Genomic DNA, 16,201 nt, shown 5'->3' with positions numbered 1-16,201 from the left:
CAACGAACCGTTCGGTATACATAATGCGTACCGCGTACCGAACCGAAAGCGTCGTACCGAACGGTTCAATACGAATACGCGTATCGTTACACCCCTAATATATATATATATATATATATATATGTATATATATATATACATATATATATAATAAAAAGGACAAAACTCACAACTAAATTACACAAACTTTAAAATTAAAATTAAAACAGATCCTAAAATAACACTGGAGTGTACAGAAATGTATTATATCTACAGTAATCTGAAGACTGCCATCTTCATTTGATAAGAAATGATTTGTATTTGATATTTAGTAAGACAGTGTAGCAGCTGATTGTGAGCGTACCAGTTGCATGGTCCATCCAAGGATACTGCCAACCTTTGGACTTTGATCGCTTTTTCTCCTTCTTCTGTTCCTTGGAGTCTGTGAGGTAAAATATACATGAAAGTAATATTATGACTGATGCACATGCACAAGTATCTCAGCATATAGTTTTCACTGGAATTTGAACACAAATATTCACAACGTACTACAAATTCTCTTCCTTGTGAATATTAGTTTATATACTGTATATTAAAAAATCTGTATTTTCTCACAATGTCCTTAACATCCCCTTCCTCTTGTTTGTTTATTAAAAAAAAAACACTAAATAAATAAAAAAAGTAACAATTAAAAAAGTTATTCATTTAAAATATACTATCCCAACTGCCAGAGCTCTAGAACTTTACTCATGTCTGCACGTGATATCAAACAGCACTGGTTTTTACATCTTGAAAGCGATGCACCAAGGTTGTATATTGTGAAGTGTAAATTATATTTAAGAGAGAGACTGGAAGAAAAAAAAATCACATACGTCTGATCCCAAAAAATACAAATAAAAAATTTGTAAATAGTGATAGAATGTTTGTGGGTCAACCAGCATTTTAAATATTGTTGCTAATTTGATAATGCTTACCTACTGTACAAGAGTATAATACTCTGTTTAATGCATTTTTCTGTATTAAAATCCATTCCATAGAATCCCACAGATTTTCCCACACAATTAGAACCACAACAATTAAACAATTATTTCAAACCACAGCTGATCAAAGTTGTATTAGTTTAAAAGGTAATGCATTTAAACCTGACTGCTGGTCCACTGTATCTGAAGTTTTACGTCCTTCTTTATATTTCTGCTGTTTTTCACGTATGCGTTTCATCCTGAGGAAAAATAAAGATAGAACATATAGAGTGACTAGAGCTCAGGAAGGACATAGTGACAGTTTTTGTTTGGTTTACTGATTATGGTAATAATAAAAAAAAAGCTCAAAGTGTTAACTCACGATTCCTTTAGCTGCTGAAGTGACTTTTTCTCTGCCTGCTGATGGAAATGCATGTTCTTTATAATGCTGGCTCGGAACAGCTCAAAACCCCTTAATGCACACACGCAAAAAATCAGGTCAGAAAATACATTTTATATCTTAGAAATAGCCTAAATTATTGACTAAATCACTGGTTTTGTTGTATTCCACTCAACTTTGAAAGTCAACATTTCTGAACTTTTTATACTTTGTAAAGTTACTTTGTAAGGTTGTAAAGTTTTTGGTTACAAAGAAACATTTTACAAAACCTTTGAATTCACCCTGGCCTAGATGCATTTATGCAAAAAAAAAAAAGAAAAAAAAAGTTAATGATAAACATTATTACTGCATTATATTAACATAGTAATGAACAAATTATTTGCACAGATGGCATAATTTGTCTGTTAACAATCATTGCCTTGAAATAAAAATGCTAGCATTGCTATTTTGTTTCTTTATACACCATCTTCAGAGAAGCAAACAAGAGAAGTCTATGACTGTATGAAGAAGTATGAAGTAGGAATGTCTCACACCTGACTTTGCATGGAATACATAAAAAAAAAACTGCCCCTTCTGATGTGTTCAGCAGGGGGCGCACTTACTGAGAGGCTTGTCGCGCTGATGCTTGAAGATCTGCAGATACGTGCAAGAAATAAAAACTGAGGAAGACTCTCCTCTGAAGCAGGAGGAAGAAGAAACAGATACTGTCCCAAATAATGCCAGCCTCTTCCACAGGCAGTGAGCATTCACTATCAGACACTGAATTAGCTGAGGAAGAAACATACACACACAAATGATTACATCTGTATTGTGCTCTGTGATGTGGCATGTTGTGCACATGCTCTAGAAAAGTATTTTAAATGGTGGGAAAAAAGGATCTAATCCAATACATGAGCATTTTAAAGACAAGCATTGGCCTGCTGATTCTGTTCATTTAAGAAGCAAGTTCGTCTCGTTACAACAAACACCTCTGTCATCGGATATTTGAATATATTTTCATATTTTAAATGAGCGGACATTTAATTTGCCTACAGTAACTGACTATATTCTTAATCAGATTGAGTTTAAACGTATAAACATGTTTTTGACCTACTGCTTTAGGAAGCAGCCTAGTAATACAAGAAAACAAAACACTTCATATAAATCTTAATACCTTACACAGTAAATTAAACTCAAGTTGAGTAAATTTAACTTGTGTTCTTATTGGTCAATTACTGGCGAATATTTTAAATTTTATTACATGATATTTCAGTGTTGGCCATGAGAACATAACAATACTGCTATGTCTCTCAAAACATGTTCTTTTTTATATTAACTTAATTTGGAATAATTAATTGCCAACATCCTTAATTGATTTTTTCTTACTATTGACAAAAACAACAAATGTTGTAGTCTTTATGTAAAATAATGTAACAATGTACTAGAGCTGCCCTCAACTAAAGATTTTCTACTTGATTATTAGTCAACTAAAGCGTTAATTGTTAATATTGTAAGTGTAAACGAATAAACGCAGACCAAAGACAAAAATGTACAACGTATTTTGTTTCAACTGTTATTTGAAAAAAATGCCAGTGGTCACACCGGTGCCTCCATGTCATGCAATAAGATTGCTAATAGCTTCCACACTGCGCACACGCACTCAGATATGTGCCTAACTTTTAGTCGACTATTAGGAGAACAGCCCTACAATGTACTTTAAAAACAAAGATAAAGAGGTGGTGCACTGTGGGGAAAAAAAATTTGGGAACCACTGCTCTAGGACAACAAAGAAGTAGTGTAAAACTTACGGTCATAGTAGCCTTTGACTGTGCACACCAGACTAAAGAGCTGAATCACCCAGCAGAAGTTCTTCTGCATCTCCAGCACAAACACACAGGCCAGGATCTAAGACAAGAGCAGATATGTTGCAAGAAAGTTGTAGCTGTCTGGCTCAGTCAACTGAATGAAGGACTGCTCACTCACAGACAGGATGTTCTTGGAAATGATCACAGCCACATTGTACATGATCAGACAGTCCCACATGACCAGACGTGTACGTGATGGCTTGATCAGCAGCCGTGTGCCGAAGAGCAGGAAGAAGAAGCAGGCCATGAGATACCCCAACCCAAACACACTGATCCGAGTGGCTCCGGTCACAAACACCACCGCCAGCACAAACCAGAACATGTACCGGAACACCAGGACCTTTGCCATGTCCAGATTGGACCTTCAGTACATAGAGAGAGACACGCAGATGTTATATTTAATACAAGAAACGGATGATGAAATGACAAAATATAACAGCTTAGTTGTTATCATAGCTGGTGCCACAGCAAAGGGGGCTCGGGTGGAGAGCGTGCAATCTGCAATCATGAGCAGTTGCTTTTCTAAAAAAAAGTGTTTGTAATAAATCCATAAAGATGTTTTTTAAACTCAAACCATTGCTTTCTGGCTAAAATTCAAGTCCCCATCTGTAAAATTGCTTTATCCAGTGAAAAAGGTTGCCTCGTCTGAATCAGGAGAGAAAAATGCAGAGATCAAGCACCATTTACAAGCCAAAAAACAGTTTTAAACTAATATAGTATGATACTGGATTTCGCTGTGAGAGGACAAAAAGGGATGAACTCTGTCACTGAAGGAAATGCTATTATGGATTTTAGCCAGAAGCAAGAGTTTAAAATGCCTGATGGATCTCTTTCTTACAAACACACTGCTTTTCACTTCACAATATGGTAATTGATGGACTTGAGTCATGTGGACATGCTGTGTGGACAACATTCTCTGCAGAGTGAGTCCAGTAGTGAGTAAGTGCTGTACTCTATTTCTATATTTCTCCAGTCTGTTCTGTTTACAAACAAACTCACCTACATCTTGGATGGCCTGAGGGTGAACACATTGTCATTTTTGGGTGCATTTTTCCTTTAAAGCTCCTTTTGCACTAGGTCCATGATAAAGTTTTTTTTCTCTCTCATTCTTAACTAAAGTACACACAATGTGTTACCTGCAGTTGATGAAGTTTGGGGCTGGGTTGAAGGGCATATCCTCCATGGGGTCAGGGTTGTCTTTGTTCTCACCTCCCATGACCATCCACTCTTCCTTTTTCTCGTTTTCAAACACAGCCCACTGCTGAGAAGCACACATCAGCAGAAGGAAGTCCGCTGCAACAGAACATTTTGTAAACATTTTGTGTATTTTGGGGGGGCCTTAGATTACCTTACATCAACCTTATTTTTCAAGCAGAATTCAATAGCCACTAATGGTAAATAACCAGAAGAACAGCAGAGCAGAAACAACTGGTGAAACTATTTCCACTACAAACCAGTGTTTTTTAGTATTATGACAAAATAGATAGATAGATAAATACACAGACAGACAGAAAGAGAGAGAGATGAAATAAAGGTTTTTGAGGAAAACATTCCAGGATTTATCTCCATATAATGGACATCAATGGGGATCAAGGCTTCAAAGGGTTTTACACGATCCCAGCTGAGGAATAAAGGTCTTATCTAGTGAAACGATCAGTCATTTTCTACAGAAAGAAAAATATTTATATACTTTTAATCACAAGTACTTGTATGGCACTAGCTTTGTGATGCACAACCGCAAATTCACGCACGTTTAGCGCTTCTTCTGTGTACTCCAGTTCAGAAAGTTAGGGATGTGTGAAAAACTCCATCTCATTTTCTCCTCCAACATCAAAACTGTCCGACATTGTTGTTTTACCTTTTTTGGTAAAGGTCATTGACTTTCTTTGTATGTTCGCTTTGTAAACACTGGGTCTGTGCTTCTGCCTATGTCATGAGAGACCTTTCCAATGTTACTACGTAATGAGGCAGAGTTCGTGCAAGAATAGCATTTGTGGTTACACTTTGCCGAAGAAGCATTTGCAAACTCTTGAGCAGCAACAACAGAACCATGTTCTCTGACATTGTTGTGTATGTTTGTATGCGCCTGCATTTAAAAATCAACAAGTACTGCGCATGTCTACATAGCTAACACGTACTACACTTATGCATGATGTCACCGTTTTCAAAGAGTCCCACATTGGGTGTTTATATGGAAACGATAATGGTGCCATTTTCAAAAACTTGCACTTTGAAACCCCGTTTTCAAAAATATGCGTTTTCAGTCCCCAAGACATAATTGTCGTGTAAACGAACAGGAAAAACACAAAGCATTTCCAGTTTTTGGTTGAAAATGTTGTCGTGTAAATGGCCCCTGAGTCCCTGTATTTGATAAACTAGGTTTTGATGTTCTTTTGGTTTTAAATAATACAACAACTGTACTGAAAAGTCATTGTTTAAAAAAAATAAAATAAAAACACATACAGACAAATCATGGGTCACGGGAAAAAGGAATGTAAAAGGAATACTGCTGTAAAAAACAGAAAACAGTGGACAATACACTACTTTTGAATGCATTATTAGTTTTGTGCATAACAATATGATTAATTGCGACTAATCACAGACAATGATGCGCTTTACATTTTTTATCGTTGCACAACACTAGGCTTAAGTGTTTATATAGATTTTGAGGCTACTATAGGTAGGATAACTGGTGAGTAATTATATTGCTGTTCTGTTGGTGGTTCAGTTGAAAGTGTCACTTACATATGAGGTTCCTAGAGTTGGGGAGGGTGTAGAAATCAGGTAAGTAGATCCATTTAACCAGAGCTGAATGGATAGTTACAGATGTTTTCCATCTCCAAGGGTAATCTATAGCCATATGAGACATGTCAGGTTATCATAGTCAGGTCACTTACAGAGAAAACTTGTGGTTGAACTTTATTTTACAGTACGTGTACATCCATGTACTTATAGTGTATTTACAGTGTATTTATCTAAGAAAGTTCTGGTAATACAAGGTAACTACATGGGTTAGGGTTAGGTTTAGGGGTAGGTTCAGGGTTAGTACCTAGTTATTACATAGTTATTGTAATTACTATAATAAGTACATAGTATGTACATGGGGAACAGGACTGTAAAATAAAGTGCTACCAAACTTGTATTAATACTAAGCAGCAAAGAAATCTTAGACGTAATTTGTGGTAATTCTTAGTCACAGGCATCAGACAACTGTCTGTAGATATTGCAGTGTTTTGCTGTTACGCACCATAGCTGGCAGCCAAGCAGACTTACACTGGTCAAATAAAGTTAAGTTAAATGTATTTGTATAGTGCTTTTCACAATAAACATTGTTTCAAAGCTGAATGTTAATTAGTGTTCCTGTAGCTCAATTGGTAGAGCACTGCCATATCAAGTGCAAGGTTGGGGGTTCGATTCCCCAAGAACACATGATATGTAAAAATTGATAGCCAGAATGCACAGTAAGTCCCTTTGGATAAATGCATCTGCTAAATGCATAAATTTAATTTAATTTAATAGCATCTTAATATCTTAATGCCTTATAGTCCTATTTAGCAGAGTGAAAATGCTACAAGCAGTTGTCATATGCTTTATATAGAATATATCATCCTATGCGAGTATACTATGTTTGAATTTGGATAACGTTAGATATGCTAGTGTACCCAATTTTTTTATAAAGAGCTGGGCAACAATATATTTAGATTTTTAGTTAGTTATAGTTAGAAAATTCAGGCATTTGTGATATATCTCTTTATGTAAGCGTACTGTATGAATGCAAAGATTGGATATAACATATACTCAAACTTTACATAGAGTTAATATACAGTAGTCCCACTTTCCGATGATATAACAATCAAGAGGTTGAGATTTGCTATATAGTACCTCACTTTACATGAGAGTACAGTATGTACACCAGGGTAAGGTTGAAAAAAACTGTATAATAGTTTGAGAATTTGTGTTCAGTTTCATTGCCATATGTTGAACCTTTTTTTTTTTAACAAGAACCCTACTTGTTTGAATGTCCAAACAAAACAAGGCTGTGTAACCCACACATTCCTTTAACATTAAGGAAAACTGATTGGTGTTAAATTGTTATGGCGATATTAATATTCAGCCAGACATCACTATTGTTTTGAATAGAGTGGTAGACTCACCTATACAGAGTGCGGGAGGGATGCCCACACACAAAACATATTGGTATATCATGAAGACAACCAGAAACAAGCAGTATTTTGACCAGATCTTAGCAATGGCTGCTCTGCGCCGCTGCACCATGATGGCCACCAACCAACAGCCGTGGATAATAACCAGGAAGTTCATACGCTGGCCAATAACATTCATAGTCATGAGGAAGCAGATCTAGAGGTGAAAGGGATGCACAAGTTATCATTATATTTAATATTTGTACTTTGATAGAAAGTGATATTAAGAAATGGTTTGACGTATAAATATTGAAATTTGCATAAACATGCATATACAGTGGGTACAGAAAAGAATCACTCCCCTTTAAAACACAAATCTCATTTTGTTGCTTTGCAGCCTGAAATGAAGATGGACACAGTTTTTGTTTCATCCAGCTATATTTACTAAGTGCAACTTATTGCATCCAAGTGAAATATATAACTTCAACATGTCAAAAATAAATAAATAATAATAAAGAAAAAAAGAAAAAGAAAAGAAAAAGAAAATCACTGAGTTAGAAAATGGATCACCCCCTTGTGTCAGTATATTGTAGAACCATATTGTGCTTTAATTACAGTCTTTAGTCTGTTGGGATTTGTCTCTACTAACTTTGCAAATCTAGACTTTGCAATATTTGTCTACTCTTCTTTGCATAAATTCTCAAGTTCCGTTCAATTTGATGGTGACCGCTTGTGGACTGCACTCTTCAAATCATTTCACTTCAACCACTGTGTGGTCAGTTTTGCTTTGGGTCATTGTCATGTTGGAAGTTAAACCTTCTCCCCATTCACACCTTTGTGGCAGAGGGCAGCAGATTTTCCTAAAAAATTTGACTGTATTTTGCCCCATCCATTTTTCCTGATAAGTGTTCCAGTCCCTGCTGCAGAGAAACACCCCATAACAGGATATTACCAACTCCATGGTTTACTGGAGGAATGGTGTTATTTGGATCATGAGCTGTGTTGGATATGTGCCAGGCATATAATTTGGTCTTGAGGCCAAATAATCACATTTTAGTCTCATCTGCCTCAGAATCTTCAAGCTCAGTCGAGACTGCATGTGGTCTTTCTCAAGGAGTGGCTTTTCTCTTGCATCCCTCCCACACAAGCCACATTTGTGGAGAATTTGTGATATTGTTTTCTAATACACACAATGACCACTATTTGTCAAAAATTCCTACAACTGCTTCAGAGTTGCTGTAGGCCTCTTGGTAGACTCTCTCTGACCAGTTTCCTCCTGGCGCTTTGATAAAGTTTTTTTTTTTTTGGTATCCATCTCCTGACTTGTGCCTGTCCACAATTTTATCCTGGAGATTTTCTGACAGTGTCTTGCCACCCATGGTGGATTGTTTGCTTCAGTTGCACTACCAAGGACTGCAATTCTCTAGGAAAGCTCTTTTCATGTTGAGGTTATCAAAATGACCACAGCTGATCACAGTTGAAAGTCAAATGGTTTTGTGTGCCATTAAGAAGGTGGTTAGCTTTTTTTCAAGTCATTAATTGATTTTTTATTTTTATTTTCTGAAACATTGGTGTTGGTATATTCACTTGTATGTTATAAGCTGCACTGAGTGAATACAGCTGGATAAAACAAAAACTGTGTCAGTCTTCATTTCAGGCTGGAAAGAAAAAAAATTTGATTATTTTAAAGGGGGATGATACTTTTTTTATACCCACTATGTCTGTGTGTGTGTGTGTGTGTGTGTTTGTGTGAATGTATATATATATATATATATATATATATATATATATATATATATACACACACACACACACACACACACACACACAATTTCTCATTACTGTAATGCACAATGATCCTTAAGGATGGATTTCACATGACTCTTATGGGAAATATTGGAGATTTTCCAATAGCATGCATTTATGATGTTTTTGGTTTAGGTTGATGTCATACTTCAAGGCCGAACTTGTAGAAGCTGTAGTTGAGCAGGTATTTGATGCAGTGGAGGAGACCCTTGTCCAGCGTGTCACGGGTGGCCAGGGGAAAGATGACTGGAATTGGGGGAGGTGAGCACTGCTTTTGTCTGTAGTGATGAATCTGGTGCCGGTACACTGTTGCCTCAAACACAAGCAGCATCAGGACCAGCAGATGATCCTATCAGAACAGAACACAGAGCTAGTGTGCATTTTACCAAAAACTTGACCATATACAATGTAAAATGATGTGTCACATTAATAAAGACCCATAGCACTTGTGAGCTTGTACAATATAACTCATCTCCAGGCTCACAGGCTTTATGTAGTATACAAGCACGTCCTGATTTTGCCAAGTCCGATGTGTTCCTAGGTCAACATATTTTGTTGACCCTGGAACAACATTTTACTCCAAAAATATATTCTTAACCATATCCCTACACCTAAACCTAACCTTAACCATGAGTAATCCCTAAAATCAGAGGAAATGATAGATGAATGACACTGATGTACAAGCACCAAACACTGATTTTAAGCGTAAACTTCACAAAATCTATAAACTGGTTCTTCAAATCTGATTGGTTAATCACAATGTTGTTCCAGGGTCAACAACGATGTTGTCCCAGGAACATGTCTCACTTGGTAAAATCAGGTTAGGCAGTATACAATACTGCAAAGTACACAAAATACTACTTTCTCAAACTGTAGTGTACAACATTGTTGTCATTTGACATCATGAGCTTGCATGTTCAGTTTAGCAAGTGGTGTCCAGTTATTATCTTTAAAATTAAGGTAAACTAATAATTTAGAGATTGAGATTTCACTTACAAAACTGTGACATTTCTGACTTGAGCATAATGTATAAAAATGCCTAAATAAATAAATAAAAATATGCCATATGTGGAGATACTTCCAGGTCAAACATAGTATTTTTTTTTTTATTTTGTTCATGTGAAAGGTGAAAAACAATCTCACCTTTGTGTAACCGAGGACAGTGGCATCTTTCCTAACACCAAACCAGTTGGCTGGGTCCACAGGTGCTTTATACAGCGTGGAGTTCAGAACTTCATCCGGTTCTAGACTGGTCTCATTGACCATTGGCTACAATACAGAGAAAAAAAGACGTAAACAATGTGGCCCAAGCCCGCAAGTTTTCATTATGAAGTTATTTTTCTGTCCTCACTGAAAGTGAAATGTACCGACATAATATCTTGTTTGCTACATCATGCTCAATCTGTTCAAGACACTTCACAATTACGGAATGGAAAGAAACAAACTGGCGAGAAACACAAGGGACATTTCAAGTCTGCTAGACATCTTTTAGGCTGCAAGGCAAAATCCTGTCAGCAGAATAGAGTAATTATTCTGAAGAGGAAAGTTTAGCCATTTATTTTGGAATAAACACAAGCCTTTTAAGCAGCGAACCGGAGGAATAGCCGTAGTGTTTGTAAATCACCTGAGATCCCAAATCCCAAACATCCATAAAACGCAAGACTAAACACATTAACTTCATCCACGCTTGAGGGTATTTGTTTAATTAGTGCTAAGTTTATTAAACCGGCAGGGTGCTGATACGTAACTATCACACAAATCCTGAGTGAGACGACGTTGCCATTGCGTACTTGGTGCATGAATGTGTTTAAAACTACTTTGGTAAGTACAAACTAGATTTTTATATTTTATGAAGTGAATGAGAGTGCTTTCTCATGCAAAAGTCATAATAATATGGTATTCTGAGTAGTTCCATATGTAGTCCCATATGGCAAAAGATAAATGAGTTCAGGTTTTGTTCAAGTGTGTTTGGAAGCATGCGTGTTTAGGTGTCCTGTCTCACCACGGTGCAGTTGTTGGAGTACTCCGCAGGGTTGACGACACTGAGCTGGTACAGCATCTTGCAGACGATGATGACACAAACCCATATGGTGGAGAGACAGGAGGCCATCGCTCTGAAACGGCCATAAGGCATGGCAAAACTCCACAGCACAACCAGGACCAAGTTCATTGCCGTTGGCTATGAATGAAGTGGGAAAACAAGAAAGTAAATACAAGGCAAATGAAGTGTGATACACTGACACATTATCACCTTATAACTAGATAGGCAATAGAAGATGGCTGTTTCTTTGGTGTGCAGAGAAACTACATAAATAACTACAGGTTATGAAACCGACACAATGAAACGGCCTAAATGATGCAGTATGCAGACCTCTAATAGTGCCACCCAGACGACAAAAAAAGCCACAATTTTGACGATGTGCAGCTCCAATACTCTCCAAATGAAACTCTGGATGTGGGTCAAGGTGTCCGAGAATTTCCTAGATAGCACCAGTAGTCTGTCCATCACCAGTGCCCACTTGCTGGGTATTGCTTCTGAAAACAAAGAAAGAACAGACACAAAAATTAGGGGTGTATGTTGAGGATCATATGGGTATTGGCCAGTATTAAGTATAAAATTATTTCATTGAGCTACACCAGAATAGAAGCATTTATTACTCTCACCGTCAACCTCTGATGGATCATCACCTTGCTCTGTAATGAGATGTTCCTCCTCAAATCGTACTTCCTCTGTGGAACGAACCAAATCCGGATTCTCTATACCTCTCTTCCTGTGGGGGAAATCAACAACTGCACTGTTAGTGATAATACAGAATAAATAACTAAATAATAATAATAATAATTCAACAGAAAAGAAAAATCACTAGTCCTATATCTTAAATATCTCACATGACTAAATGAAGAAATTTAAATAATCCCCTGGGAATGCATCAGATTATTATTTTTTTTTAAATCTGCAAAAGCACATTTTTGTATCAAAATAAAGATTTATTATTTTTTTTATACATTTTTCTAGAGTACACTCAAAGATATGTCAGCCAATTTTTAAGATTTATACATAGTAAATATATATCTATATATATAGTTTTTTTTTTTTACACAGAATATGATGGAAATTAAACATTTTGTAATGAAATGTTTGAATGTATATAGTTTGATGTTGTATTAAAAATAAATGCATTGCGCGAAAGGTAGTAATTTTAACAAGAATACCTTAAATAAATTGTAATCTAGGGCTGCCAATCACTTAAAATATGTATTTATGATTAATCTCAATATTAAGTTAATGTCTTCAGTTTCTTTTTAAAGCACGTAAATTTAATAATATGTGCAATTAACATGGTCACAAATCGAAGATCGCTCCAAATAAATGTGCATGTCTATATAAAAAGAGCACCAGACAGAAGTAGATATATTTACATGTCTGACTTATAAAACTGACAATTTGTGCTTCACTGCATAGTGCTGCAGCTTTGATCCGTTTGTATTAGCTCTGAATGTTTCAATTTCAATTTTTTTTTCGTTTTTAGAAATCCCACAGAAGATAATGAAACCATTATGTGATTATAAACAGCATTCAGAATTAATGTTGTTAAAAACGTAAGCAACTACATATGCTAACTTTTAAATGTTCGAAATAATGCCTTTTAAATTATTGTAAAATGCATTTTATTTTAAGTAAAATAACCTAGTCTAAAATGTAAGCATGCATTTGTTCAGAGGTACTGTCCATGCCTGTGGATGGGAGTAACATTCTCCAGATCTGTGATCTTCATGAAGGGCTTATGGAAGTAGTGAAGCTGTAGAATACAGGCCAACAGGAAGAAGCCTGGGATCAGGATACTGCTGAAGAGTTCAGATAGTTTAAATGTCTCCAGTCCCATGTCAGCCAACCTAAAGATGGAGAATCACATGTAATTATCACAAGAAATTTACTTAATTACCCAAACACCGTTCCAAACCCATATGGCATTTCATTGAACACAATTGTGTGTGATTACAGTCTTTTGAATCTTTTTTCCCCTCTTTTGGAGCTTATAGGCCACTTATTTACTTTTATTGTGTTGAAAAGAGCGACAGGAACTTCCAGATAAACTACTTCTTTTGTGTTCCACAAAGACATAAATGAACATGGGTTTGGAATGACATTAAGAACATTCCTTTCATACTTCATCCGAAACACTTGCAAATTATAGTAAACCAGACATACTGCTCTTCTGTGAATCCAGTGAAGTTTCCCCAGTAGCCTGGAAAATCCTCAAACTGAAAGGTGTAAATAGCAATGAGCACCACCATGGTGTAGGCCACCACCATCCACCAGAAGGCCTTTAGCAACCTCCTCCACAGAGAATAGTACACCTAAAGACAGAGAAGTTTTTCATTCAATTTTATGACTAAATTTAGTGGAGAAAATTACATTTTATATGTGGGCTGGTAAAATTGTACCTGATACAGGCACAGGCAGAGCAGAAATAGCAGCATGTAGACGATCTTGTAGGCTACCAACTTCCCTGCAAAGCTGACCATGATGAACATGCCTCCACACACGTAGATCCAGTACTTAGCGTACAGACTCATCACCAGCCCACCCAACACCTTCAAAATCGACTCATTTCGACCTGTGTTCTCTGAAAGAGAGAGAGTGAGAGAGAGAAAGACTCTCAAACTTCAATATCTGTGGTGAAATGAGAAACCCTAAAACAAAATATGTATATGTTTGTATCAGAAGTTCAGTGACACAGGTACTGACAATTCTCTCTGGCCAATCTGTGATCAGGAGACTTGGTCCACTTACTAAAAAAAGTACCAGGTGCCAGGTACTGTACCCAGTGGAAAAACCCACCCTCACTCAGCACCCTGTCCCGGTCAAACAGACCATTCCTGAACACTCAGTTTACCCTGTCACGGCTACAGAGGCGATCTGTGAACACTCTGCATGTCCTGTTATGGCTAAGAGGGCTGTTTATCAAACTTCTGTCTGTTCTGTTAAGGCTGAGAAGGCCATTACTGAACTCTCCATCTGTCCTGTTCTGACCAAGGAGATCAATTCTGAACTCTGTGACTGTCCTGTCCAGTTCAAGGAGCCCTTTCCTGAACTTTTTGTTTGCTCTGCTTCAGTCAATAAGGCTGATCCCGGGCTCTCTGATTACCCTGTCATGTCCAAGGAGGTCGGTTCTGGGCTCTTTGTCCGTCCCATTAGGGCTGTCCTGTCACAGTCAAAAGGGCTACCCCTGAATTCTCATCTTGTCCTGTACCGACCATGGAGGTCATCCTTAAACTTGTGTCTCGGCCCAGTCTCGGAAGCCGTCTGGGAACTCTATGACTGTTCTGTCATGGTCAAAGTAGCCGGTTATGAACACTCTGCCTATCCTGTTACGGCCACATAGGCCGCTGTTAACCTCTCTGTGCTTTTTGTTACAGTTAGATCTGCTTTGCAGTGGTCATCTGCTTCACCGTAGGAATATTTAAATACATCTGCTCTGCTGTGGTGGTCATCTATAACCTGGTGATCTGTCCGTTCCACCCTGGGGGTTCCCAACTCTGCCCATGATAATCCATAATAAAGGCTTGCACTTGGATCCACTACTCTGTTGTCACGCCTAAACATTTCAGCAGCAAGCCTAGTTCTTTTTTAATACACTGTTGAGTGTTGAGTGAAAGAAATGGGAAGAAAAGACAAGGTGGAGCAGACAGGGAATTATGAATGCTTTGAAAATGATGAATAATAGACCGTGATTAATGATTTAATTTCCTTAACTTCCTGAATGAATCAGAAATGAATCTTTGTTCTTTTATGTCATGGCTTTGTGGTTAGTACTCTTGTTCCAGACAAATGGCAGGGTGTTCATGTGGTAGATTTGAGTTTGAGTCCGGTCCCTGTCATGTTTTGACCCCAGCCCCACCATCACTTTCTGTTCTCTCTGTATTTGATCTATCAGCAAAATGATTTATTGATCATTTCTATTGAGATCCTGTTGCTCTTGCTCACCTCCAGTGGTTACCTCCTGCAATGGTGCAGTCACGCTCTTCTTCCTGCTGAACATGTCCTTTACCGACTGTCTCAGTAAAAGCCAAAATGTCAAGGTAAACAGCAGCTGGGAACAAAGAGAAAAAGAGTGAAGCAATATTTACACTTATCTCAGTGTATTATGAAACATCATGAGAATTATGACTGATCATGTAGTTTACGTATGTTTGGATTGTCTTAAGATGTAGCAAGTGAGTACAAGTTTTCCTATCTACATTTCTCACAATATTCAAGGTTTATTGCAGCCATCTGTATCTCAATACATAAAGCCATTTAAAGTTTGAATTTTAAACAGAAAACCAACAAAACACATTATACCTTTTCTGACCTATTCATTTCAAGTCTTGGAGTTACCACTAAGAAGCTAATTAGTTGAATTAAGTGTGTTTGAGTAAGAATATTTTGAAAATGTGTACTATTGGTGTGCCTTCAGGAACAGGGGGGTATTCCAGAAAGCAAGTTAAGTGACATACACGGGTATGTTTAAGAGCAAGTAAGCGGATAACCTCAACTTTCGTTTACAAAAACGGAGGTAACTTTCAGGGTATATTAGTAGTCATGGCAACTCACTCTCTGAACTTAACCTGCTTCGGAGACCTCGCGCTCGTGTGGCAGCACCAGAGAGTAATTGCCCAAAAAGTCGCTAGATTTGTCGCTAGTCGCTAAATCTAGCGACAAAGTCGCCAAGTTAGCAACTCCACTGCCCGGCGGACCGGCTTCAACCATCTCGCAAGTGTTGATAGGCTATTACTCAAGAGGTGTAACCAATCAGATAGCGGCGTGGGCAGGACATTGAGCAAGTCTGAGTGGTGAATACAGAGAGGCAGCCAACAATATTTGTGATCCGTCTCGCAAATATTGTAGTAGCATTGATCACTTTGGGGGGGGGGGGGGGGGGGATTGACCAGAAAGGGGGAAATTCCACGCATCTCCCCCGGCAAATCGCACCCTGTATATATTTGATATGTTAATGAGGAAGTGCTAATATAAGTAATAAATAAGGTAATATTATTCTAATATGATTATTTCTTTTAATGGCATAT

The 16,201-nt window shown here is 37.4% G+C and overlaps 1 protein-coding gene across 3 annotated transcripts in view; it reads right to left on the bottom strand.

Annotated features, from left to right (window-relative positions):
* LOC128016581 (piezo-type mechanosensitive ion channel component 1) overlaps nt 1–16,201 on the bottom strand; it is a 100,911-nt gene that overhangs the window by 17,716 nt on the left and 66,994 nt on the right. For 2 of the 3 annotated variants that reach the window (XM_052601206.1, XM_052601205.1), the window contains exons 13-30: nt 15,120–15,225; nt 13,577–13,758; nt 13,341–13,489; nt 12,866–13,024; nt 11,795–11,901; nt 11,502–11,665; nt 11,133–11,309; nt 10,274–10,399; nt 9,279–9,479; nt 7,337–7,541; nt 5,928–6,032; nt 4,319–4,475; nt 3,301–3,544; nt 3,126–3,222; nt 1,941–2,106; nt 1,321–1,410; nt 1,122–1,198; nt 344–421 (exon numbers count right to left, since the gene is read on the bottom strand). In XM_052601206.1, coding sequence (XP_052457166.1) covers nt 344–421; nt 1,122–1,198; nt 1,321–1,410; nt 1,941–2,106; nt 3,126–3,222; nt 3,301–3,544; nt 4,319–4,475; nt 5,928–6,032; nt 7,337–7,541; nt 9,279–9,479; nt 10,274–10,399; nt 11,133–11,309; nt 11,502–11,665; nt 11,795–11,901; nt 12,866–13,024; nt 13,341–13,489; nt 13,577–13,758; nt 15,120–15,225 — 2,590 coding nt within the window. The remainder of the gene's footprint in view (nt 1–343; nt 422–1,121; nt 1,199–1,320; nt 1,411–1,940; nt 2,107–3,125; nt 3,223–3,300; nt 3,545–4,318; nt 4,476–5,927; nt 6,033–7,336; nt 7,542–9,278; nt 9,480–10,273; nt 10,400–11,132; nt 11,310–11,501; nt 11,666–11,794; nt 11,902–12,865; nt 13,025–13,340; nt 13,490–13,576; nt 13,759–15,119; nt 15,226–16,201) is intronic. The other variant, XM_052601207.1, reaches the window with a different exon arrangement.

This window comes from Carassius gibelio, chromosome A7, assembly GCF_023724105.1.
Source record: "Carassius gibelio isolate Cgi1373 ecotype wild population from Czech Republic chromosome A7, carGib1.2-hapl.c, whole genome shotgun sequence".
Taxonomy (NCBI): Eukaryota; Metazoa; Chordata; class Actinopteri; order Cypriniformes; family Cyprinidae; genus Carassius; species Carassius gibelio.
The sequence above is the reverse complement of the archived record's forward strand: the minus strand, read 5'-3'. Positions and strand labels throughout refer to the sequence as shown.